The sequence below is a fragment of the Ailuropoda melanoleuca genome, chromosome 16 (assembly GCF_002007445.2).
Source record: "Ailuropoda melanoleuca isolate Jingjing chromosome 16, ASM200744v2, whole genome shotgun sequence".
NCBI classification, from domain to species: Eukaryota; Metazoa; Chordata; class Mammalia; order Carnivora; family Ursidae; genus Ailuropoda; species Ailuropoda melanoleuca.
Genome location: NC_048233.1, coordinates 79431233 through 79455071, shown reverse-complemented (window position 1 = coordinate 79455071; position 23839 = coordinate 79431233). Strand labels below are relative to the sequence as shown.

General features: G+C 45.2%; 1 protein-coding gene across 5 annotated transcripts; it reads right to left on the bottom strand.

Annotated features, from left to right (window-relative positions):
- Positions 1–573: 573 nt before the first annotated feature.
- FAM111A (family with sequence similarity 111 member A) lies at positions 574–9765 on the bottom strand. Of its 5 annotated transcripts, XM_034645466.1 has the most exons (5): positions 9413–9765; positions 8545–8606; positions 6782–6810; positions 4616–4733; positions 574–2667 (listed from the first exon to the last, which is right to left on the bottom strand). In XM_034645466.1, exons 4-5 carry the CDS (start codon positions 4694–4696, stop codon positions 913–915), a joined length of 1836 nt encoding a protein of 611 aa, XP_034501357.1. In that variant the 5' UTR covers positions 4697–4733; positions 6782–6810; positions 8545–8606; positions 9413–9765; the 3' UTR covers positions 574–912. The 5 variants fall into 5 exon arrangements, with proteins under 5 accessions (XP_034501357.1, XP_019664554.1, XP_002928275.2 ...); XM_019808995.2 differs by lacking the exon at positions 8545–8606; XM_002928229.4 differs by lacking the exon at positions 9413–9765 and having other exon boundaries at positions 8545–9363.
- Positions 9766–23839: the final 14074 nt, after the last annotated feature.

Below are 23839 nucleotides of genomic sequence, written 5' to 3'. Positions count from 1 at the left end.
GGAGTTCACCGATGAACAAGGGAGGCGGCGAAAATGACCCATCTGGGACTGGACTGCAGCGGGAGACATCGGGAAGCATGTCCAACTGCTTATACATCCAGACGGTTACATGTAGGAATGTTTGTAGAGACAGGTATATGCAGTAGCCCTCCCCCTTATCTGCGGGGTATACATTCCAAGACCCCTAGGGGATGCCTGAAAACGATATATACTGTTTTTTCCTCTACACACAGACCTATGATGAAGCTTAATGTATGAACGAGGCACAGTGAGAGATCCGCAATACCTAATAAGATAGAACAATTATAGCAATATACTGGAATAAAAGCTATGTGAATGCCGTCTCTCTCCCTCTCTCAAAATACCTTATTGTACCGCACTCTTCCTTCTTGTTATGACGATGTGAGATGGTAAAGCCCATCTGATGTCCCATAAATGAGAGAAACCATATGATAATTGTCTTTCTCTGCTTGACTTATTTCACTTAGCATAATCTCCAGTGCTGTCCATGTTGCTGCAAATGTTGGGTAATCATTCTTTTTGATGGCTGAGTAATATTCCATTGTGTATATGGACCACATCTTCTTAATCCAGTCATCTGTTGAAGGGCATCTTGGCTCCTTCCATGATTTAGCTATTGTGGACAAGGCTGCTATGAACATTGGGGTGCATATGGCCCTTCTCTTCACTACGTCTGCATTGCTTGACTTTAAAAAGGGGTTCACAGCCTACCTGTTAGGATTATCGTCTTCATGTGTTTCGAGAAGTAGTGCATTGGAAGTTCTCTATAACAGTAAGTTTTTAAATGAAAGTACCGTTTTGGAATTTAGGAAAGGAATGCATTGCCTATGGAATAACAACCCCAGGGGTGATCTCCTTGAAGCGAGTAAATAAACTGAACTCTCACCATCCTCAATACTCATCACTCATCATTTCCACATCCTGCTGATTTATGCATTCTTCTGTATACGACTGATTCATACACGCTTCTGTAAACCACTGTCCATGGTTCTGCTTCATATCAAGGAGGATGGATTCCATAGTACAGCCAAACTCGATGATATGAGAGAACCCAATTTGGTATTTGTGAGTGAAGCCAGCGGTATGCATGGCTACCAATGAACCTTTTGCATCAAACACTGGGGAACCAGAAGCCCCAAAGTAAAAGGAGGTGTCATAGGTAATCACATCAGGATTGTGAGCTATGTCCTGGAAGCTTCTTTGAGTGTACATATGGATATACTGCATAGCGTCACTGCTACCCCCTCCCCCTCTAGCCTGAGGATGTTCCTGAACTTTCCCTGCTCGCTGCTCCAGAGGGATCACAGTGCAAGCATCACTAGACTTCGCCTCTCCATACGGGTGGCCGATGATATATATCAGCCCGCTAAGGGGTGCGGGGGCAATCCTATGATAGAGTCCCGAAGGTACTTGCTGTCCGTTGGCCTTCAGTTGCAGAACGGCATAATCGAGCGTTGTATTGGACACCATAAACCAAGGCTCAGTAAAAAAGCAGTTCTCTTCTTTCTCGGGGGGCCCTTCGTAACTAAATGTCACCCTTACGCACTGACCAATTATGTCTGCCCACTTACTTGGGTCTATTCCTTCGCCCACGATGTCATTTACTACGTGCCGACAAGTTAAAATGAACAGCCTATCAAAAACAAAGCAGGTGGCAGAACCCCTGTTTCCATTGTTGTCCCATGACAGGTACCCAACGGAGTCACTGAGATGAGAAAGAAGTTTGTGCATTTTAACTGGGGTAGAGTTTTTTGTCAGTTTCCCAAACTGTACTTTATGCAATTGAAATAATGAAGCCTTGTTCTTTTTATTTTCCAATTTTTTCTTGAAGTTCTCTCTGAATTTTTCACTTTCTCTCTTCAAACTGGGGTACTGAGCCACAATTTCTTCTCTCAACACACTGGTGTTTCTTTCCTCCGACTCCAAATTCTGAGCAGCTGCTGCTCCAGAGCCCATTCTCATCTCAACCTCAAGCTCAAAGAGCTTACCTTCTAAGTTGTCAACAGTCTGCGAGCTTTCTAGAATGGAGTCATGGTTTTTAATGAGTCTCCAGTCCTCTTTTTCCAGAAAGGAGAGAAACCTGCCGTCCTTGCACACAGCATCCTTGATGGTTTCTCCTTTGAAAGCGTAGACACAGAGTTTGCACCCTTCTTTGTGAAGATGCCTGCACTTAACTATCTTCTTCTTTCTCTTCCCAATCGCGTGAATATAAAATTTGACACAGTCAGGGGACACCTTGTCATGCCGGCCAAATACCGGGCTCCCCTCTTTCTGCCTACTTCGACTCTGGGCAAATGTGATTAGCATATGGCAGCTTTCAGGAAAGCAACTGAGGGGCATTCCAAGATTTAGGTACCCTTCAATTCCTTCCGTGCCAAGCACCAGCATTTCTTTGCCCTGCTGAGTTTTAATTTCCTTCTTGACAGCCTTGAGAGTGTTGAGTGCTGCGTATAGGCTATCCCCTTCACTATGTGTGAGCACGTGTTTCCTGGGGTTCACGGCCAAGGTGATGTAAATTGTCTTGTGAGGGGGCATGGTCTGGTCTTTGGGTCCTTGAGCCTGGGTGTTTGTTATATCTTTTGGACCTTTTTTAGAGCCCATCTTCATTTGAGGAATATTGGAATTATTCTCTTCATTTTTATTGACCTAAAAATAAATGTTAAATGCTTTAAAACTCTGAATACAACCGTACACAAGGACGATTCATCAAATAGCAGAAATCCCCTGAAAAACTAAGAGCATTTGATTTCTATGCCTGAATGAGACATTTTTCCCAAGTCACATTCATCATGGCACTGGTGTGGACAGACACGAGTTCACAGAGCGGCAAGGTCACTTGCTGGTCATGGAAATAACAAGGCAGGATGGTTGTAAAGATTCAGTGTGACGTCATGGGTGACAATACCTAGCACGATGACTGGCACATTAACAGATTAACTTTTATTTCCCTTCTTTGTAATGGTGCTAATATTCTGGATCAAAAAAAAAAAAAGGAACATAACACAATATAAGTTCACTCTGGGCACGACATAACAAACTCTCAAAGAACATATTTTCAGCCCAGTGTTGTCAGAAACATCCTTGTTGAACGGCTATAAAGGATTTCCAACTATTCAGAGGATTCTAGGGCAGACACAGACATCTTCAAATAAGGGAACCGGGTCGTACATGGTTATTAGCTGGCTCTATCACGAAGCAGGACAAAGCGAAGCATAACTAGGTTTGCCTCCGTTTCCCTAGATACTTGGATAGTCTAGTTACAACCAGAGGAAAGAAAACAAACAAAAGCTTTTAGGCTGCATCCTCAAATTCTCCAAATGCTCAGCCCACTTCTTGATAAATGCAAGGAGCATTTCAGACTCAGGAAAGAATATGAGGGTTTGATATGATAACACAGCCCCTTTATTAGAAAGAGCCCTGACTTAATGTCAGTAAATATAAGTGCAAGTCTTCCCTCCACTTCTGCCTCAAGCAAGGAGTCATTTCTCTCTCCACATAAAGAGACTGAGGATAATAAATCCTCCCTCCCTGCCTAATAAGGTTATGATCAGGATGTTATTTTAAAATTTGTTTCATAAACTAGAAAGCACGGTACAAATGTAGGTTATTACTGTGGTCAAACAGATTAGCCATATTTGGGATAGTAGATATTTTCATGCTACGTAATAGTATCGATTTCTTTATTCCATAGTTGACTGTAACACATTATAGTAGATTTGTTGTTGTTGTTGTTCAGGAAGTGTTACAATAGCTTTTTGCTGAAGGCTGCTTTGATGTGGCCAAGATTTGCATTAAAACTATTAAAACTAGGGGCCCCTGGGTGACACAGCGGTTAAGCGTCTGCCTTCGGCTCAGGGCATGATCCCGGTGCTCTGGGATCGAGCCCCACATTAGGTTCTTCCGCTATGAGCCTGCTTTTTCCTCTCCCACTCCCCCTGCTTGTGTTCCCTCTCTCACTAGCTGTCTCTTATCTCTGTCGAATAAATAAATAAAATCTTAAAAAAAAAAACTATTAAAACTAGAGGGGGTGCCTGGGTGGTGCAGTTGTTAAGCATCTGCCTTGGGCTCAGGGCGTGATCCTGGAGTCCTAGGATTGAGCCCCATATCAGGCTCCTCCGCTGGGAGCCTGCTTCTTCCTCTCCCACTCCCCCTGCTGTGTTCCCTCTATCGCTGGCTGTCTCTCTGTCAAATAAAATCTTTAAAAAAAAAAAAAAAGCTATTAAAACTAGAAAATAGGACAAAATGGATGAGAAAGATTTTAACTTAATATCCTCAACCTACAAGGAGGTAGTTTCTTTTTTTTTTTGTTTTTTGAAGATTTTATTTATTTATTTGACACAGAGACAGCCAGTGAGAGAGAGACAAGCAGGGGGAGTGGGAGAGGAAGAAGCAGGCTCCCAGCGGAGGAACCTGATATGGGGCTCGATCCCAGGACTCCAGGATCACGCCCCGAGCCCAAGGCAGACGCTTAACGACTGCACCACCCAGGCGCCCCAAGGAGGTAGTTTCTTGGCAGAAAGCGCTGTGACACCCAGTGTCCAGGAGAGCTATGTCTCAGATCGGCATATTCCATAAATGGTATTTACAAACATACCTGGGAGAAATAGTGCTCAATTTTCATATTACTCTTCTCATCAAAGGCGATCTTCTGTGACCTGCGCTTCTTAGGGCTCATGATGGCTTGAAGACGAAGACACGGTTCAGCCGAAACACTAATTTCAAAAAGGTTCAAGTTAGAGTGGTATTTTCAGAGCTATGTTAATTGTAGAGGATAACACTGATGGGGACACCACATCCCCCCCTTCCCGTTCACCTCTAGCGTCCCTCTCTTCAGAGACGTTAACTTAGCAAGTAGGGAGTTTATCCAACAACTACAATCACCTCGCAGATAAAAGCTCCCTTTTATAGAGCACTGCCTGTCAGGTACTAAAGTCAATACTTGACAGAAATTATCTCCAATTGCCAATTCCCCCAGAAACCATGCAAAGCTGGTATATTTGCTTTTTGCAGATGAAGAAACTGTAACTCAGAGAAGGTAGGTGACCCTCAAGGCCAGAGCCCCGGGGCAGAGATGAAATTCAAATGCAGAAGGGTTTGTGGTATGAGAATTCAAAACTGTGTGCTAGTTACACTGATGTTAAAGTCTGGCCCCCGTTTAAGGTGAAGACGGCACAGGGATGGTGTAATGAGAGGGGAATGGATGGGAAAAGAACCGTAAAGATAAAATAATCTTGGAATGAGAGTCTGCCTGGGAAGATAGGAAGTTTAGTCGCTTCTTGGTTTTTTTTTTTGTTTAAAGGGATATTTTTCCTTCTGTCTTTCCTCTGATGTCTGCCCAGAACAGAATGAACAATGTAGATAAAACAGTGAAATCTTCACTAGCAATAAACAGAACAAAAGCCATGGAGGGCAGCAGCTCTCTTGTTTTCAGATCCCAACATGTACCACGATGCCTGGCATGTAGCGAGCTCTCGATAAAGACTCATTTGTGGGGCGTCTGGGTGGCTTAGTCGGTTAAGAGTCTGCCTTTGGCTCAGGTCATGATCTCAGGGTCCTGGGATCTAGTCCTGAATAGTCTGCTTCTCTCTCTCCTGTTACCCTTGCTTGTACCCTCTCTCTCTCTCTGTCAAATAAATAAAATCTTTTAAAAAAAGACACATTTGTAAAGATCCAATGAATGAATGGAGTATGCACGTGAGATGCTATGACCTCTCCTAAGTGCTTTTTTAAATAAATTACCTCATTTAATTCTTCCAACTCTGCATGATAGGTATTCTTAGTTCCATTTTACTAATAAAAACCTTGAGCATCCAGAGAGATTATAAACTATTTACTCAAGGTCACAGAGCTCCAGAGAGTACACTTTTGACTATGAACATTTTCAAATAGGAACAACAACAAAAAGAGGAGAATGAATCGCATATGCCTATCACATGGAGTTCATGATTGTTCATTTTTTGATAAATTTCCATCACCTTTTTATTTTCCTAGATTATTTTACACTTAGATACATCGTGACATTTTATCCCTAATTATCTCTTCCCAGCTCTACAAATTAAGCACTTTTTCTCGCATAATCACAATACTGATTTATTTGGACAAAGATCCAATTGAGGTGCACAGGTCGTCTTTCATGATGATGTCTCTTAAGTCTCTTTCATTCTAGAAAAAACCCTGATTTATTGAAGAGCACAGAGAAGTTGTCTGCAGAACGTTCACCTCCTGGGCTGCTTCTTCATGTTGTTAGCTTACACTCTAGCCCATCTGTTTCCTGTCCAGGGCAAGTTCTCGAAAGACTATGACTATTCTAAACATCTCACTGTGGAGCAGGACCTGTGGATTCATTCTTCACTGATAACGAGCTACCCAGAAAACTCCAGCGTCTCTGAGCCTAACTCTCCTGTTTGTAAAATGAGGCAGTGAGTCTAAGTGAGGTGAAGAATCTGCAGGCGCTGCACCCGTGTGAGTTTTTATAAGACCACCTGGGTTCAGACGTCAGGTTACCATTTACTGGCTGCCTGACCTTGGGCGTGTTAATGAACTACTGTCTATCTCATCGTCCACAGCCCTAGGATGGGAGGAGCGGTAGAATCCGACTCCCTCGTGAAGATTAAGAAATACAACGCATGAAAAGCCTTTAGCACCATGCCTGGCTCATAACAGGTTGCCCAGTAAATATTACTATTATTACTATTAGTCAATATCAGGTTGCCCAGTAAATATTACTACTATTACTATTAGTCAATATCGATATACTTACCACAGGGATACTTTTTAAAGGCAGAGAACCTGGGGAAACAGAAATAGATACCTATCACTGGGCTGTGTTGTAAGATCCTTGAAGGCAAGAACTTACTGCCCAACAATTAAGAGAATCTGGGGTTTCAGTGTGTCCCTTGATGATGACCCAATCTTAGGGGACTGAGAGAGAACCCAGGAGATTTAGGAGTGATTATTATATGGAGCAAAAAAGGACTATGAAATGGACTGAAAGAAATGTGAATTTTGCACTACACTGGGATGAACTCGAGCATTCACAGTGGAAAGGGGCAAGAGATTAAGAAAACACCCCAACATTCCCCCTCCCCAACATCATTTCCAGTGTCCAGCGTGAACCACCTCATAGCAAATGTGAACTGTCCTTAAGCTAGGTATCCTACCTACTCCAGCTCTCAGAGTTGGAGACGGCTCTACTGACCTAAAGGGCTTGCCCTGTGTCCTCCCGTAAGGAGATAAAGATACACAGTCTGTCCTTGGTCCGTTTCCTGCCCACCATAGGCTCTCCCTTGGAATTCCTCCCGCACTCATCTCTCTCTTCAGCTCTTCCTCTCCCTCCCCACCCTCCCTCTCCTTCTCCCCCTTCTAGCTCCTCCCCGCCCCTTTCTCCCCTACTCCTCCTTCCTTTCTTCCTCTTTTCCCTCCCCTCTCCCTCTTCTCCCCCCTCCCCCTCTCCCTCTTCTTCCCCCTCCCCTCTCCTTCTTCTCCCCGTCCTCTCCGGAGCAAGTGGGCAGAAGAGAGCCAGACTGTAGGAGAGGGATCGGGTCTTGGCTGACCTAAGCCTCCTGCAAGGCCGCCACCCCGCTCCCCCAAGTACACGGCCTGACAAGCAGCACCGCGGAAACCAAAGCCCGGCCCTCTGGGCCCCGCGGGTGGGCGGTGCTGTCCCGCCCAGGCCGGCAGACCCCAGCCCCTCCGCCCCAGCCCCTCCGGCTCCTGCGCGCTCACCCACTCCTCGCCCGCCGCCAGCACTCGGGACTTGAATCCAGCCCCCCGCCGAGCTCGGTGCTTATTGGAGGAAGCCGCGGCCTCTGAGCCTGAGCGCGAAGCTGGCCTGGGAGGGGCGCCCCTGCAAGCTGGGCGGGCGGAGCGAGAGAGCGAGCGGGAACGGGGGCGGAGCGCGAGGCCCCGGCGGAGGTTCGATAAGGTGCCCCGCCCTTTGCGATCCGGAGCTCGGCGAGCTCTTGGGTTCCTTCCACTTTCACATCTGCCGGGCTTCTAACAGCCTCAGCGTCCGCCTCCACCCACCTCTCCCTTCCGCCACCCCTGGGTCTTCGCTTCTTTAGACACCTTGGGAAGCGGGCCTGGCTGTCGGGGGTCTCCGGAATATTAGCGTGCTTGTCTCCGTCCCGCCAACCCGAAATAAAACCTTCCCAACGCCTTTAGTCCCCACGGCCGGTTTGAGAAACAGACACGGGAGTCTACACAAGGTGTCTCTCACACAAGGACAGACACAACTGACGAGGGTAGAGACCAGCTTCTGTATTGCTAAGAAGGCGGATCTTTGTCAAATATAGACCTTGTAAAATTTTGGCCAGATAATCAAAAGGATTCCTTAAAAGATTTCTTTGCTCTCAAGGGCAAAATGAACTCAGCACTTGGGGTAGGCAACGAAAAGAAGCTGGGGTCGAACCGCCTCATACAAGATCCACTTTTCCCCACCTTTGGGTTCAGAGAACACCGGCGAGAAAGTTCAGGGGACCTCAGGGGACACACTGATTTGGAGTTGTGGCGGCAGAAACTGACCTGGTGGTGTGAGGCCTCCAAGGATGTCAAATGCTGGCACCCAGAAATCTGGACAGAACTGTCTGTTGATAAAACAAAGTTAAGCCTGCTGCTCCTTGAGGTCGTGGGGAGCAGAATCTTGGTCGTGTCTCAGAAAGGGGAGAGCAAGGTTGGGCTCTTTACTGCGATTTCGAAGTCTGGTTTAAGTCGGCTCTTGAATGTGGAGGATTGGTTAGGATAGGGGAAGCACTGGGAGACAGTTTGGGATTGGTGGATGACAGGCAAGGATTTTCAGGAAGGTTTGGGATGGAAACTGTACTTTGATGTTTTCAACTGAAGAGTGTTTGGGTCTTTGAGGAAGTTACTGGAATAAACAATATTTGCAACTCTCGTGTCCCTGGGCCAAAGTTTCCTGGGACAGTAAATTGATGTTGATGAAAAGAGTAGATAAGTCGTGTTAATGTAGTTAGCAGCGCTATTAATGATGAACGTGTCATTTGTCACTTAAGAGTATTGACTATTTTATCTTGGAAAGAAGCTCACTCAGGAAAACACATTTGACATGATCTGTTTGCTGCACACAGAATTCAGACACAGGCTGATCCTCTAAGGAAACAGTTGCATAAAGTTAACGTTGGGTCTTCAAAAGCACACCAGTTTTTAAAATCAGAACCTGCCCTCCCTTGGGCGCTGCAAAAGAAATATACATCCTTTTATTTTACTCTAAGTTTCCAGGCACAGACCTCAGTCCTTTCAGAAAACAACGGTATTCCGGTGTACGCTTTCTTCTGCCCCCTTTCCCCCAGTCTCAGGTTTTTCCGCTTCGTGTCCCTGTCGATAAATTTTCTCTAAACTCTAAGTCAGCTCTAGGACGAAAGGGGTAACTCACCTAAGAGAAGAATTCGCCCCAAACCTAGCCGTCACTCGCCTGCACTCGCGACTCTGGGGGGATCTTTGCCTCCAGCCAGGAATTCGCCTGTCCGCGCACCTGACCCGAGGAAGGAGAGATTCTGGGTCGCTTTGCTCTCATTGGACGGCTGCTCTCCTACCGCGGAAGCCGATTGGTCGCGCTCTAGCGACCAAGTAGAGCGCGGGAAAGGGAGAGTGCACACCCTCGCGCGGCAAAGTGCACAGAACCCCAGGCAGGAATCGGGGCTGCGGGAGTCCGCGCACCCGCCCTCCCTAGGCGTTCGTAGTCGCGGCGAGCAGGACCTGCCTCACTATGCTGCTCACTGCCATCACTGTCTGCTTCATTTCCCTCCTTCCCCTAGTCCCGAGTCCCCGAAACAGTCCCCGTCGGGGGGGGGGGCGGAGCGGGAGGCGGGACACAGGCCGCGAGCCACCGAGGCTGCTTCTGGCCTGCGCGCGGGAAGCCGCCGCGGAAGTGGGTGGGTGGAAACGCGGCTTCCGGGTGCCAGGCTGTCCCCTCCTGGAGATCGTGTTGAAGGTGAAGGGGGGCCGCTACCCAGGCGTCTGCAGCCTGTCACCAGCTCCCGAGCCCTGGAGGCGCTTGGGTGGGTAGGGAGGGGGGGACTTGCGCGACTCTGGCGTTCCCAGCAGATGGGACAGGTCCCAAGACAATGATGATCGGGAAGAAGCCGAGAATGGAGGTGGAGTGAAGGACGTTGTCATGAATCAATTCTCCAAACGTCTACCAATACAGGCAGAAGTTTACAATCCTGACGAAGAAAACCGTAGGGACTCCAGGAATAAGAATCTCGGAGCTGACACTCCAGTAGAATCGGGCTTGCAGACAGCCTGCTGTTTAAGGATCTGCAACAAGGGCAGATGTGCACGCATTCGATACTGTATTGAAAAGAGCCACGGTTACAACAGTGACCCAGTTTCTGCAATTGACAGAGGAATATATGATGTGTGTAGAGTGACAGGGTTGAAAAGTGTGTTGGTAACTACAATATATGTGATAATTTGGGGGGAACCGCACTTAACGTGCATACAATACTCCCAAAGTAACTACAGTTACTGCTTCCTCTTCTGTGAATTCTCTGGGGTTTGGGAAGAGTAAACTTTAAAAAGGCAAAAAACAAACAGAAAACCCCAAATTGTATGAAAATTTCACCACTCACTATCATTCTTTGAATTATTAGAAGTTTGTATGCTCCTGAGAGTAGTGCATGCAGAGATCACCAAAGAATTAACTTCGGCTGATTCTTTCTTTCTTTCTTCCTTTCTTTTTCTTTCTTTCTTTCTTTCTTTCTTTCTTTCTTTCTTTCTTTCTTTCTTTTTTTCCCCCCCATTTTAGATTCTGAAGCAGTAAAAAATTTCAATGACAAGCAAGAGGTGGTAAAAATACTGGGGTTGAAACTGCCCAGCCATCTGAGCTATCTGGTTTTGGAGAGCTATCCTGGTGATTTCCCAACATTGACCAGCAACCTCCTCGTCCATTGTTCCAGCTGACTTGTAGCATTTGATAGACTTTTGAGGATATTGTCTGGAAATTAAGAACCGATCTCAACCATGAAGAAGAGTGAAGTTGTCCTTTTCTGGCATTGTTGAAGCCTCTGCCTGTGCAGATACCGTGGAGTAAGAAGACCTATGACAGAATAAATCTACATGTCCAGTCCACTGAGAATGTATTTATGCAGATGTGAAGCATTTTCTGTGTCTTTTTCTCTTTCCCTCCCTTCTTTCTTTCCTACCCTCTCCCCCCACCCTTTTTTTGGTCTTTTGTGCATTTCAATGTATAAACAAAATAGTGACTTAGTAGACAATAGACTTAACAACACTTCCCAAACATGAATGTTAAGAATTCAACATTTTGTTTCTATGAAATATTTGTGCACAAGAAGATAGTGAAAAGTTAAAATATGTTCTTATCTATGCACGTATGAGACATCTGTGCAACTATACCTATTATGTAGCAAGATATCTATCACTTTTTTCTTACACCTTTCCATAATTTTGAGTAATTTTAATAATCCTTATTTTTAAAATATTTCTGGCTTTGGTAAGTTATGTGTTGGCTTCTTGGGGAAAGGGCATAAAATGACAAATATTTCCTAAACCTTAAATATAGTCACAATAAAATATATTTTGCCTTAAGGTAATAGGAAAATAAACTTTTTAAAAGGTTTTTATTTATTTATTTGACAGAGAGAGAGCATGAGCAGAAGCAGGAAGAGCAGCTGGCAGAAGGAAAGGGAGAAGAAGGCCCCCTGCAGAGCAAGGAGCCCTACAGGGGTGGGGGGGGGTGCAGGGCTCAATCCTAGGACCCTGGGATCATGACCTGAGCCTAAGGCAGACGCTTAACCCCCTGAGCCACCCAGGTGCCCCGAAAACAAACTTTTTTGGATGGAAGATTACTGTCACACTTTTCCCTTCATAACCCCTACATCTTTTGTTATTGTTTTTTCCTCCAAATTTCAGACAAAATGAAGTTGTAATTTCAAAGTTACAATATAGAGCTAGTGAGAGCTAAACCAAATTCACATTCTCAAGCCTAGAAACCAGAAAGTTTTTTTTTTTTAAAGATTTTATTTATTTATTCGACAGAGATAGAGACAGCCAGCGAGAGAGGGAACACAAGCAGGGGGAGTGGGAGAGGAAGAAGCAGGCTCACAGCAGAGGAGCCTGATGTGGGGCTCGATCCCAGAACGCCGGGATCACGCCCTGAGCGTGAAGGCAGACGCTTAACCGCTGTGCCACCCAGGCGCCCCCAGAAAGTTTTTTAAAAGCAATTCGACCATTAAACTTATTTGTGAAATCTTCCTCTTTTTTTCTTTTGTCTGCTAAAGACCAGAGTTCTTATAATTACCAGGAAACTCCTAAAAAAATAGATATATTCCTTATAAATGCTTAATCAAACAGGCTATTTCTTCATTCCCAGATTAGGTCTACAGAGGACAATTCTTTCCCATAATTAGCTGCCAAAAGTGTTTTCTTCCATACTTAATTTGTAGCTTGTATGTAGTTGAGGAAGGGGCAGGTGTGGGGGGGTTCCTTGACGGGAAGAGATGAATTTATACATCCAAGGTCAAATATAAAGGTAACAGTATGGAATGAGTTTTCTTCCATATTCATATACCCCATTTTATTTCTTGCCTTTTGCTTTTATGTGTTTTTTGGCGGGGGGGGGGTTATATTGTTAAAGAGTTAAGACCAAATGGACTTAACACAGTTTTCATTGTCATAAATAATTCCTGTGTTTGTTATTCTGCTACAGAAATTCGCCTTGTTATATTCAAAGCTTAAACTACTTTCTGACATTTAGGAAAACATAAAAATAACTCTATCATGATTTTTCATACGTTTATATGACACTGTGGTCTATAAACACTAATTTTAATAAATTGCTCATATATTCTATGACTAATTTTCTTATGGGAAACAGATATCAACAATAATATGCATGGGTATAGTTGTGCTGTGGTAACTGGTCTATTTGGAGAATGTTTGCTGTGACTCCTGAATGTGAAATCCTTGCTAGAAAATCTTAATTAGATAATGTGCCTATAAGACACCACATAAGGGGTGCCTGGGTTGCTCAGTCGTTAACGGCTGCCTTCAGCTCAGGGAGTGATTCCAGGGTCCTGGGCTCCCTACTGGGAGCCTGCTTCTTCCTCTCCCACTCCCCATGATTGTGTTCCCTCTCTCCCTGGCTGTCTCTCTCTCTGTCAAATAAATAATAAATAAATAAATAAATAAATAAATAAATAAATAATAAATAAAAACTTTTTTAAAAATCACATAATACATGTAAAAGTATAACCTCATCTGCAGGGGTTTTTTGGTTTTGTTTGGGTTTTTTTAGAGAGAGAATACAAGAGATTGTGGGGGAAGGGCAAGAGAGGGAAATACAGAATCTTAAGCAGGCTCCAAGCCCAGCACGGAGCCCAAAGAGGGGCTTGACCTCATGACCCTGAGATCAAGACCTGAGCAGAATCCAAGAGTTTGATGCCTAATGGACTGAGTCACCCAGGCGCCCCCTTAATTTTTGCTGTTAATTTTTTTTTTTTGCAAGGCCTTCTTGTAGGAAAAGATTATATCATACATGAAGATGCCTTGTTTTCCATTTTTACTACAGAATTTTAAAAGCCATGCCTCCTCTGTAAAACACAAACAAAACCCAAAAAAGTAAATAAAAATTCCAGGTTCATCATACTTGATATAAGTTTCCTTTTTGGTTGCCTGTTATAATTCATTCTTAATTGTCAAAAGCACTGTAAATAAATACCTGTTTTATAAACCAAGATATGTGATCAAGTTAAAATAAATTGGTGGTGGTGTATATAGTAATTTATAAATGGAGAGAGGGGTGTGGGATTCCTTGGCAAAGGCCAGCCAGGCTGTTTGCTTTTTTTATCTGTGGGTGGAAGGAGTCAAGAGGGCATAGAGGCAAATAAGATCTGCTGGGGGACTGCTCTGAGCGCCTTCTCTTTGCTTGACACATGCACGTGCCTGCTGCAGTTAATACTCCCAATAACCCTGTGGGGAAGGTGCGTGGTCATCTGCCCTGATCCACTAATCAAAGGTTTAGCAAGTACTTGCCCAGAAACATTCTTGCCAGGATTTGAACTCCCATCTGAAACTCAGGCTAAACTCTATTGAAAGAGTTCTATGGTTTCCTTTAATATTTAACAGCGAAAGGCACAGCAGCTCACCTCTTCCACGCATTTTTTTCATTTATGCAATCTTTCTTCAACATATAAATGTGCAGTTACAATTTACAAGAGCCAGTGCTAGATTCTATAAAGCGTAAATTTATTCTATAAAGGGTAAAGACGAGTCCTGCCCTTAGGAAGGAGGAAAAGGTACACACATAATAGAATTTCCACTATGGTTTCATTCATTTAATACACATGTCGGTTCCTGCTTCCAGATAATGTCCTGGACATTAGGGATACAGAGTTGAATGAATATGTTGCTCTCATTCATGGATCCTGAGCAGTTTAATTCAATCTAGTTCTAAGCACAGTACTTTTCCAGGACACACTATACATGTTTGTTGTTTAAAGTTTTATAAAGCTTTATGTAATGTGGCCTTAGAACACATTTATTTTGATTTTCTCGGAATAAGGGAAACCCTAATTCTGTTTCTCCCATTTGGGAAAGTCTGGAGAACTGTAAGAACCAGATGACGAGTGTGAGAAATTGTTCTTAAATCTCCACCCTTCTCTATATACACACGTTTAAGCCCTGTGACTTGGCAGTTCCTCCCACCTCATTAATGTCAGCCTTGGCCGCCTGATTTTGCTTTAGACAGTGGAATGTGCACAGAGGGAAAACTTGCCGAGCGTGGCCTTGGGTGCCACTGGTTCTTTCTGTTTGCCCCGTGTTGGCTTCCGCCATCACCAGGTAAAGAACACGCTCCTGCTAGTACTACCTTATAATACCGCGAGCTTCAGGGAGGCAGTGCATGGAACGAGTGTCCAAATACACCAGGCACAAATATTCCATAAATGACAGGAGCTGTCATTGTTACTTCTTTTATGACTATCATATTATTCTGTCCGGTGCGTACCTTTCTACAAGGCTGTGCACTAGGTCAAAAGTTGCACATGATTTCTAGGTTTGGGGAAATATTGCCAAATTACTAATACGGAAAGGACGTACCAACTTACTCTTCCACCAGCAGGACGAGGTGATGTTCATTTCACCTTGAGGTCAAAAGTGTTGAGGGACCTGGATTCCTAAATTCAGAGCCAGATCGTTAAGACTCCCAATCCGCCCGAGATCCGGAGGGCAAAACACCCCTGGAGATAACGCCCTCACGGGGGTGGGGGGTTGTGCTTAGACTCTCAGGAAAGTGCCTGCACCGCCCTCATGGCAGAGACTCCAAGGAGGAGGCTGCCTGCAGGCGGGGCTCATCCTCTCTCGGGGAAGAGCTGGATCCGCCGCGGCCCGCGCAGTCGTGGCCAGAGGCCAGAGCGCCTCCGCCCTGGGGACGCGCAGGGGCGCGGGCTGGAGTGCGGTCTGTCCTTCCTCCTACTGAGCCGCGCGGAACCCGCCGCGGGTCATTCCAGGTGCACCAGCAGCTCCCGACCTGGCTGGGCAGGGCTGAACCCCAAGAATGGACGTTCCCTAACCACCTTCCCCAGTCCCCCCTCCTGAGACTCGCACTTCCAAGGCGCACTTCCTGGCGGGGACCTTCCTTTGCACCTCCCAAAACTGGATGGGTAGGGTGGGAACCTTCATTCACCGCTTACCGCCCGTTGGGGTTGTGCTTGACACACTGGAGTCTTACTTAATCCTCACATTTACCGCTTCGGCAGTGGGTGTGACTTTGTCTCCATTTCACAGATTAGGAACCGGGTAAATTTGCTAGAGGCCACCTAACCAGTTGGAGGGAAAGAGGGATGTACGGTAGGATTTTAGTCTTAGAGCCTTAAAGCCTTTTAAGGACTCTGCAGAGAGACTTTGGGCCCCTCTCAGTTCCTTCATTTGCAAATCAAAGAGGTTGGCCTAGATGAGTGATTCTCCAACGTTAGTGTCTATAAGAAATATTTAGGGCGGTCTTTTAAAAATGCAGATTATCGGGGCGCCTGGGTGGCTCCGTCGGTGAAGCATCTGCCTTTAGCTCAGGTCAAGATCTTCGGGTCCTGGGATCGAGCCCGGAATCAGGCTTTCCGCTCAGCAGGGAGTCTGCTTCTCTCTCTCTCTCCTCCTCCTTCTCCCCACCGCTCCTTCTCTCTCTCTCTCAAATAAATAAATAAAATATTTAAAAAATAATAAAAATGCAGATTCTTGAAGCCAGCCCAACATGTTATAGTTCAACAGATCCGGGATGAGGCTCAGTAAGCTGCATCTTTAAAAAATCACCCTGGTGAGAGACTCTGGCTTAGAAGATCCTTAAAGTCAACTGTTCATTAACAGGCACCGCACACTCTGGCGGTGTGGTCCGCACATCACATATTTTCAATCACAACACCTCTGCGAAATGGGCATCATTTTCCCCCCATTTTGCGGAGGAGAAATCTGGCCCCACGGCTTCAGGCTTTAGGATCTGCTTCCCTTCCATTGCTCAATGGGTTTCCGAGACCCCATCCCAACTCCGCACGTCCCCACCTCAGCTCTTCCCTGCCCCGCTGTCCCCTCGTCCCGCCGCCCCCACCTGTCCCTCCAGGATCCTCTCGCGACTCCTGCCGTGCTCTTCAACTCGGGGATCCGGCGCCCGAGATCCGCGCGAGCAGCCCCCTTCTTGGAAAGTCCCTGCGGAGGGAGCCAAGTCCCTTAGAACCCCGCCCAGCGAGGGCGTTTCGTCACCGCGAGCGGACTCCGGGCGCCGCCTGTAGGTGGCGCAAGAGGATGAGCCTGAAAGAAAGGAGGAGGGGCGGAGCCAGGGCGAGGATTGACATCCTTCCTGCCCAATAGCAGCACAGTAGGGAAGAGGTTTGCCCCGCCCTCCGCTCCCTGGGCTGAAGTCTGCTTTTCCTTCGCTATGGGCTGGACAAGCCGGAGACGTTAGCAGAGGGCTGAGAAGCTGCGGAGCTGGGCGTGTTCTCTCTCAAGCGCTCCTCCTAGATCCAGCGTTGGCCTAAAGGTGCCAGAGCCGAGGTTGGCTTGGCCTGCGGGGGCAGCCTCGCTGCCTCTTCAGTTGAGCATTGATGGACTTCACCTTGCGGGGAGTCAAGTGCCCTTTTCTCCATCATTCATGATGCCCTGGATTTATTGTAAATATGTAAAGGGATTCTTGGCGTAGGGCTAAGTAGTCTATTTTTTATTAACTGAGCCTCCAGGTATTTCCGGCCCTTTAAAGGAGAGAGCAGGCAGGATTTTAAAACATATTTTGTTATATATTTTTCTTTTGTTAATCAAGATACAACATGTTAGGAAGTTTAATTCCTCAACCTTGGGTTTCTTCCCTGGCCTTTTTATAGCAGCAACAGCAGCAATTCCCCAACACACGGTAATTCCCCGAGTCGGATCGCAGCCGCTTTCTGTTTCCCGAAGCCTACCAGTTAATTTATGTATCCATCCTTTCCTCCCTCACTGGCAGTTGGGGAAGTGGTTGGACAATATGTTGAGACTGACCGGAAGAATCACTAGTCAGATTTCATTCTGAGGGTTTGGGGGTTTTTTTTAGTTCGACTTTAACTGTATAACTGACCTTCACAATCAAGAAGAAAAAAAAAAGGCCAAAGCCAATGTTCCATGAAGGTGGGATTCTCAAGTCATCTCAGCATGGAGGTGTGGACCAGCCACCGATTTTCTCTTCTTGGCTGCCCTTTGCAGGGTTGGATGAAGCCTGTGAGGACCCAGCAGCAGAGACTGAAGGGCTGGAGGAACCAACCCTTGGGGACTCATCTTTAGCTGATTTGTGTTGTTCCAGGACAAGTATCTATTGGGGTAGAAGTCCCATGAATACACTACAGGATAGCCTTTACTCATCTCCAATTGATTTGCAGTTCTTCTATAAGAACTATAAAAGAATTCTAAATAGATATAAAAGAATTCTTTTAAAAAATGTATTCACTCTTTTTGGAGTTACTAGAACTTTATGTGTGTGTTGAAGAACAGTGTTAAGCACTGGGGATTCAAAAAAGAATGTAACATTGTCCTGATCATCAGATAAGTTACAGTCCAGTAGGTGAAAAAGTTAAAAAGAGTGTTACAACTCGTGTGCTGTAATCCAGAAATGAGGAAAGGGAGTGGTGGCATGGAGAGGGCTTCAGGGATGCCAGCAGAGGGGTGGCGACCCTTGAGCTCTAGATCCCAAAGTCAGATGTGCTTGTTGTGGCAAAGTCCCAGGGTCTATGCGTCTGACTCCTGCACATCCCAGTGATAAGCTTTACCGAAAATTTCGGTGGAAGATACATCTTATCATAAGTACTTAGAACCACCTCTTTTTTTTTTTAAGATTTTATTTATTTATTCAACAGAGATAGAGACAGCCAGCGAGAGAGGGAAACACAAGCAGGGGGAGTGGGAGAGGAAGAAGCAGGCTCACAGCGGAGGAGCCTGATGTGGGGCTCAATCCCATAACGCCGGGATCACGCCCTGAGCTGAAGGCAGACGCTCAACCGCTGTGCCACCCAGGCGCCCCTAGAACCACCTCTTATCTGGGCAACTCGTTGGACCCATTTTGGTTCAAAGGGATGGGGCAGGATCAAGTGGCAGGCAAGCTCAAGCAGCGGCATATGCTCAGCCTCCCAGGATTGGCCCTGAGAGAGGCAGGCTTCCTTTGCATGCTATTTAAAAACATAAGTTTGAGGATATGAGTCCCCCAATTAGGAGCTTTGGGGAAAATTTTCCAGCGAACATTTAATTGCAGCCACAGGATCAGATGATCTGAAATCCTTATGTGTGTGATGCAGCAGGAGGAGTCCTGGGCTCCTGGGATTTGACAAGAGGGTGCACAGCTTTGTGGACATGTCTAAAGGTATCCTTCTGGTTACAGTTATACCTGGCCTTTTGTTGCATGATTCCTTCTTTCAATTTCAGTAAATACCAAACAGGAAACGTCAGTCCCCGTGGTGGTCTGGTAGAGAAAGAATGAGTCAAATGCTGAGAGTAGAACTTAACTCCCCATTATTTAGATAATAATTAAGAAAAAAGGCCTGTTGCTCAAATAAACACATTGGGCCCTTCAATGGCATGTAAGTAAATAATCATAATACATTTCTCATGTTAGTATTGGATAGAAGAATATGGCCACCTTCTCATCAAGTTACATCTTGGCCATCTTTCTTAATCTATGTCACCAATACAAGTCACTTTCCTTCTCTTTAAAAGTCTAAGATTTCATTTTTACGTAGTAAATGTTGTCTTGTGGAAAAAATATGAGACTAAAGCACGATACAACCTTCCTTCAAAGAGACTTTGCAATTCATTCTAGGAGGTGGCTGGGCAGGCATCACTAGTAATCCCCAATCACCTTAACCGAATTTGGACTGAGGTGATTTCAAACTGACTTGTATCTCCGTGAAGGCTGAACTATTTCTGGAACATTCTTATCAATGGGTGCAACACTTTGCATTCAAAATCCTGTGTTTACCAGAACCCCTACTACTTGATAGGCCTTAAGCTCTAACTCTTGGGCTTTCTCGGCTTCATGATTCTCTTCAAATGTCTGGTCAGCTACTCAGCCTCTCAGTCATCTCCTCCAGAATTGGCAGGTGCCTCTAAGGTAAACTCAGCACTAACTACAGAGCTGACCCCTTTGGGCTTCCCTCCCCACTGGGACACTGGCTCTGTACTTCCTAGCTGCTTTGGTAGAGCCTTGATGACTTCACACAGGGGTTTCCTATTTTAAGTCTAGATCTTCTGGTTGTTCAGTGTGCCTGTGTGTGTGTGTGTGTGTATGTGTAGTGTGGGAGAGTTGGTCTGAAATATCTATCTCATCATTACCAGAACTCTGAGATAGATTTTGTTATGTTACTAAATTCCGATGGCAGTTGCATTCACAAATTTCCCTGTCCTGTTTGTGAAATTTAAGACATTCATTTACAAAGGGTATGTTTCTCAGGATTGGAGTTATGGTATTTGGGAGGCTTCTAAGATATGGAAAATATCAGCCCCTAAACTTGAATGATACATTCTCTTCACTGCTTCTCTTTTGTCTTCTGGTAGGAGGAAGGTGACATTTCACTCATGCTCTATGCCTCACTGGAGAGGTCTTGCTACCATATGTATTAGGGTTCTTCAGAGAAACAGAATCCATAAACATATATAAAACAATATAATTTAACTTATTAAAGGTAATTGATTCATGTGATTACAAATGCTGGAACTTCCAAGATCTGCAGGGTGAGTCAGCAAACTGGACTCCCAGAAGAGCCGGTGGTGAAGTTCTACTTTGAGTCTGAAGGTCTGAGAACCAAGCAGGCTTGAGATCCAAAAACAGCCAATGTTTCAGTTTAAGTACAAAGGCAGGAAAAAGTCAATGTCCCAGTTCAAAGACAGCCATTCAGGAAGCATACCTTGTTACTTGGGGGTCTTTCAAATAAATCTGTTCTATTTGGGCTGTCAACTGATTGGATGAGGCCCACCCACATCAGGGAGAGCAAACTGCTTTATTCAGTCTATCAATTTAAATGTTAATCACATCCAAAGACACCCTCACAGAAACACCTAGAATAATATTTGACTGAGTATATGGTCACCTTGTGGCTGAGTCAAGTTGACACATAACATTAGCCTTCACACCGGAGTTAAACTTACTATGATCTGAGGGCCATTTGCAGAGGGTGTGGGAAAGAAGTTTTTTGCTAAGAGAATTTTCACAAGTTGCCAAACCTTGCCATCAAAAACCAGGGAATTTTGTGGGAGTGGATTTTAAAGGTTAATAAAAGAAGATGGAAGATGATTTTCACTCAGTTCTTTGAAGTGGTGAACTTCCCAGAGATTCCATTCAACGCTCCGTTTTAGGACGCCAGTGGGAGTTATCCTAAATCTCATGATGCGAATGAAAATGAGGATCAGATGTTGGCCCACAGAAAATGTATCTGGGAGGCCAGACATCCCCTGGTACCACCTAGCAAGTATTCTAGGCGGAAAGTCCAAACTGAATATAATTCAGCCTCTACATCTAACCACCAGTTTACAGGACACACAGGGACTCCAACTACACATGAGATGACACTGCAAAGATGGAATCACAAGGTCCAGAATATGGAATATCCTACAGGACAAGCATGATCTACTATTAAATACATTTTTGTCAGGAAAAAGATAAAGGGGGGAATTTCACATTAAAAGGGACTGAAGAGACTCCTACCACCAAATACAATGTACAAGCTGTTTGGATTCTGATTTGAATGTTCCAGAAGTAAGATACACGAAAACCAACAGCCAATCTATCAGCTCACCGTGGAAGATGATTCAGATTGCTCCTAGAGGTTAGGGAAAGCTACAGCCTGACTGAAATTATCATTAAATTTCCGTAAGCATGTAGACTGCACTGTATATTTTCTTAAAAATGCTGCTTAGGGGCGCCTGGGTGGCACAGCGGTTAAGCGTCTGCCTTCGGCTCAGGGCGTGACCGGCGTTGTGGGATGGAGCCCCGCATCAGGCTCCTCTACTGGAAGCCTGCTTCTTCCTCTCCCACTCCCCCTGCTTGTGTTCCCTCTCTTGCTGGCTGTCTCTATCTCTGTCAAATAAATAAATAAAATCTTTAAAAAAAATAAAAATAAAAATGCTGCTTAACTTTTTGATTGCGGCAGTAGAGACTCCAGTGTATGTACTTGTCAGAATTCATCGACTTGTATACCAAAAAGGATGTATTTTACTAGACATAAATCCTAAATTAATACAACTAGACTTTACGGAAGCAAAAGAAATGGCCACAGAAAGCAATGGGCAGAAAAGAACGCAAAGTCTGAGGTTTTGAAGGACAAAGGTCAAGGCAATTCCAGCTGCCAGGGGCAGTGACCAAGAGCGGCGGTGAGCGAGCCTAGAACCGTGCTCCGTGCCTGAGTGGGGCATCCTGGCACTTCCTCCACAGTAGAATTTGATCACTGCTATGGGATAATAACAGTTGTATTTTCCATTCTCTTTTCTGAATTGAAATTTTACTTTACGTGGTTGGGCTTGGGCCCTACTCCACTACGGTCTGTTGGGGGTGTGAGCAGGGTGAAAGGGACCCGGCAGATCCGTCTCTGCGTGACGAGTGGGGTAAGTACGCTGCGTAAGTGGAAAGAAGAGTGTATATAGGCACCAGAGAGGCCAGATGAGTGCGTTGACAGAACTGGTTCATCCAAAATCCGTTTTCCCTTTATTCCAAAGCAATAGAATTTAGGCTGGGCATTTGGTCATCCAGAATAAACACTCCACTCCACAGCCTGTCAGTTAAGTGAGCCACGTAACCAAGCTGGAGACGATGGGTACCAGCAGCTGTGATATATGCAGTTTCTAGATGGTGCTCTTAAGACTAAGAGGTATACGCCCCTTTTGCATATTTTCCTTTCACTCCTGGCTGTGGTGTAGGTGTTGGCTGGAGGGTTAGTAGTCATCTTGGACCTGATGGAAAACCTAACACCATGACAGCTGGAACTCCCACAACGGGAGAGCTGTATCTTTAGACTACTACGTGAGAAATAACTTCATGCTATTTTCTTTTGAAATTCAGTAGTTGTTCCTGTATCTTTCTAATACACATACAGATCTAGAGTTTCTGAAGCAATGATTTCTGGGTGAAATTTATGGCTTTTGCACAACTGAGAGGCGATTACACATTTGGACAATCTAATCAACCGCCAGTTGGTAAGGAAGGTGTATCAGAGATCTGTGCAGGTAAAAGAGATTGAAGTAAAGGGATTAATTCCAGAACATTTTTTTAAAGATTTATTTACTTATTTGTGTGGGTGGGGAGGGACAGAGGGAGAGTCTTTCAAACAGACTCCACGCTGAGTGCAGAGCCTGACGTGGGGCTCAGTCCCCCACCCATGAGATCATGACCCAAGCCTTGGAAGCCAAGAGTCCGATGCTTAACCCAATGAGCCACCCAGGCATCCCTAGAACAGTTTTAGAATAACAAAAGCAGTGGGAGGGATTCAAAGGGCCAACACTGGAATGGAGTGAAGAACACACCTCGGTTGCAAACCAGGAATCAGGCAGGTGGATGAGGGAGCTGTTAGAAATGCCTCTCCACATATCACAGTAAATGAGCAGACACTGCAATATGGATTTTGGCTGCTGCTACGGCTTGCAATCACTCCTCAATGCACACGAAGCCGAGGTCTAGACACACTTACCGGGGCCAACACTACTCTCTCTAGACACTCATTCTTCTATGACATTGTTTGCCAGAAGGAAGGACGATAATCTCCATCTAATTCTATCTTCCAATAAGAGGCAAGCGCATCTATTTTAAGGAATCTGATTTACAATCCTAGTTGCAAATTAGAGATGTTATTTATTTATTTTCTTCAATTTTTATTTAAATTCTAGTTAACATGTAGTATAATATTGTTTTCAGGAGTACCGTCTAGTGCTCCATCACATACATGCAACACCCTGCGCTCAACAAGACAAGTGCCCTCCCCCACACTCATTGCCCATCTAGCCCACCCCCTACCCACTTCCCCCCATCAACCCTCAGTTTATTCTCTATCCTATAGAGTCTCTTATGGTTTGTTTCCCTCTCTCTTCTTCCCACTCCCTTTCCCATATGTCCATCTGCTCTGTTTCTTAAATTCCACATGAACAAAATCATGGTATTTGTCTTTCTCTGACTTAGTCCGCTTAGCATAATACACTTTAGCTCCATCCACATTGTTGCAAAGGGCGAGAATTCATTCCTTTTGATGGCTGAGTAATATTCCATTGTGTATATATACCACATCTTCTTTATCCATTCATCAGTTGTTGGACATTTGGGCTCTTTCCATAGTCTGGCTGTTGTTGACAATGCTGCTAT

Bases quoted from the DNA above. Each gene is read 5' to 3' on its own strand.
- FAM111A (XM_034645466.1), bottom strand. From the start codon at position 4,696: ATGAGCCCTAAGAAGCGCAGGTCACAGAAGATCGCCTTTGATGAGAAG. The intron at 2,668-4,615 runs GTATGTTTGTAA...ATTTATTTTTAG, and splicing joins TTGAGCACTATTTCTCCCAG to GTCAATAAAAATGAAGAGAA.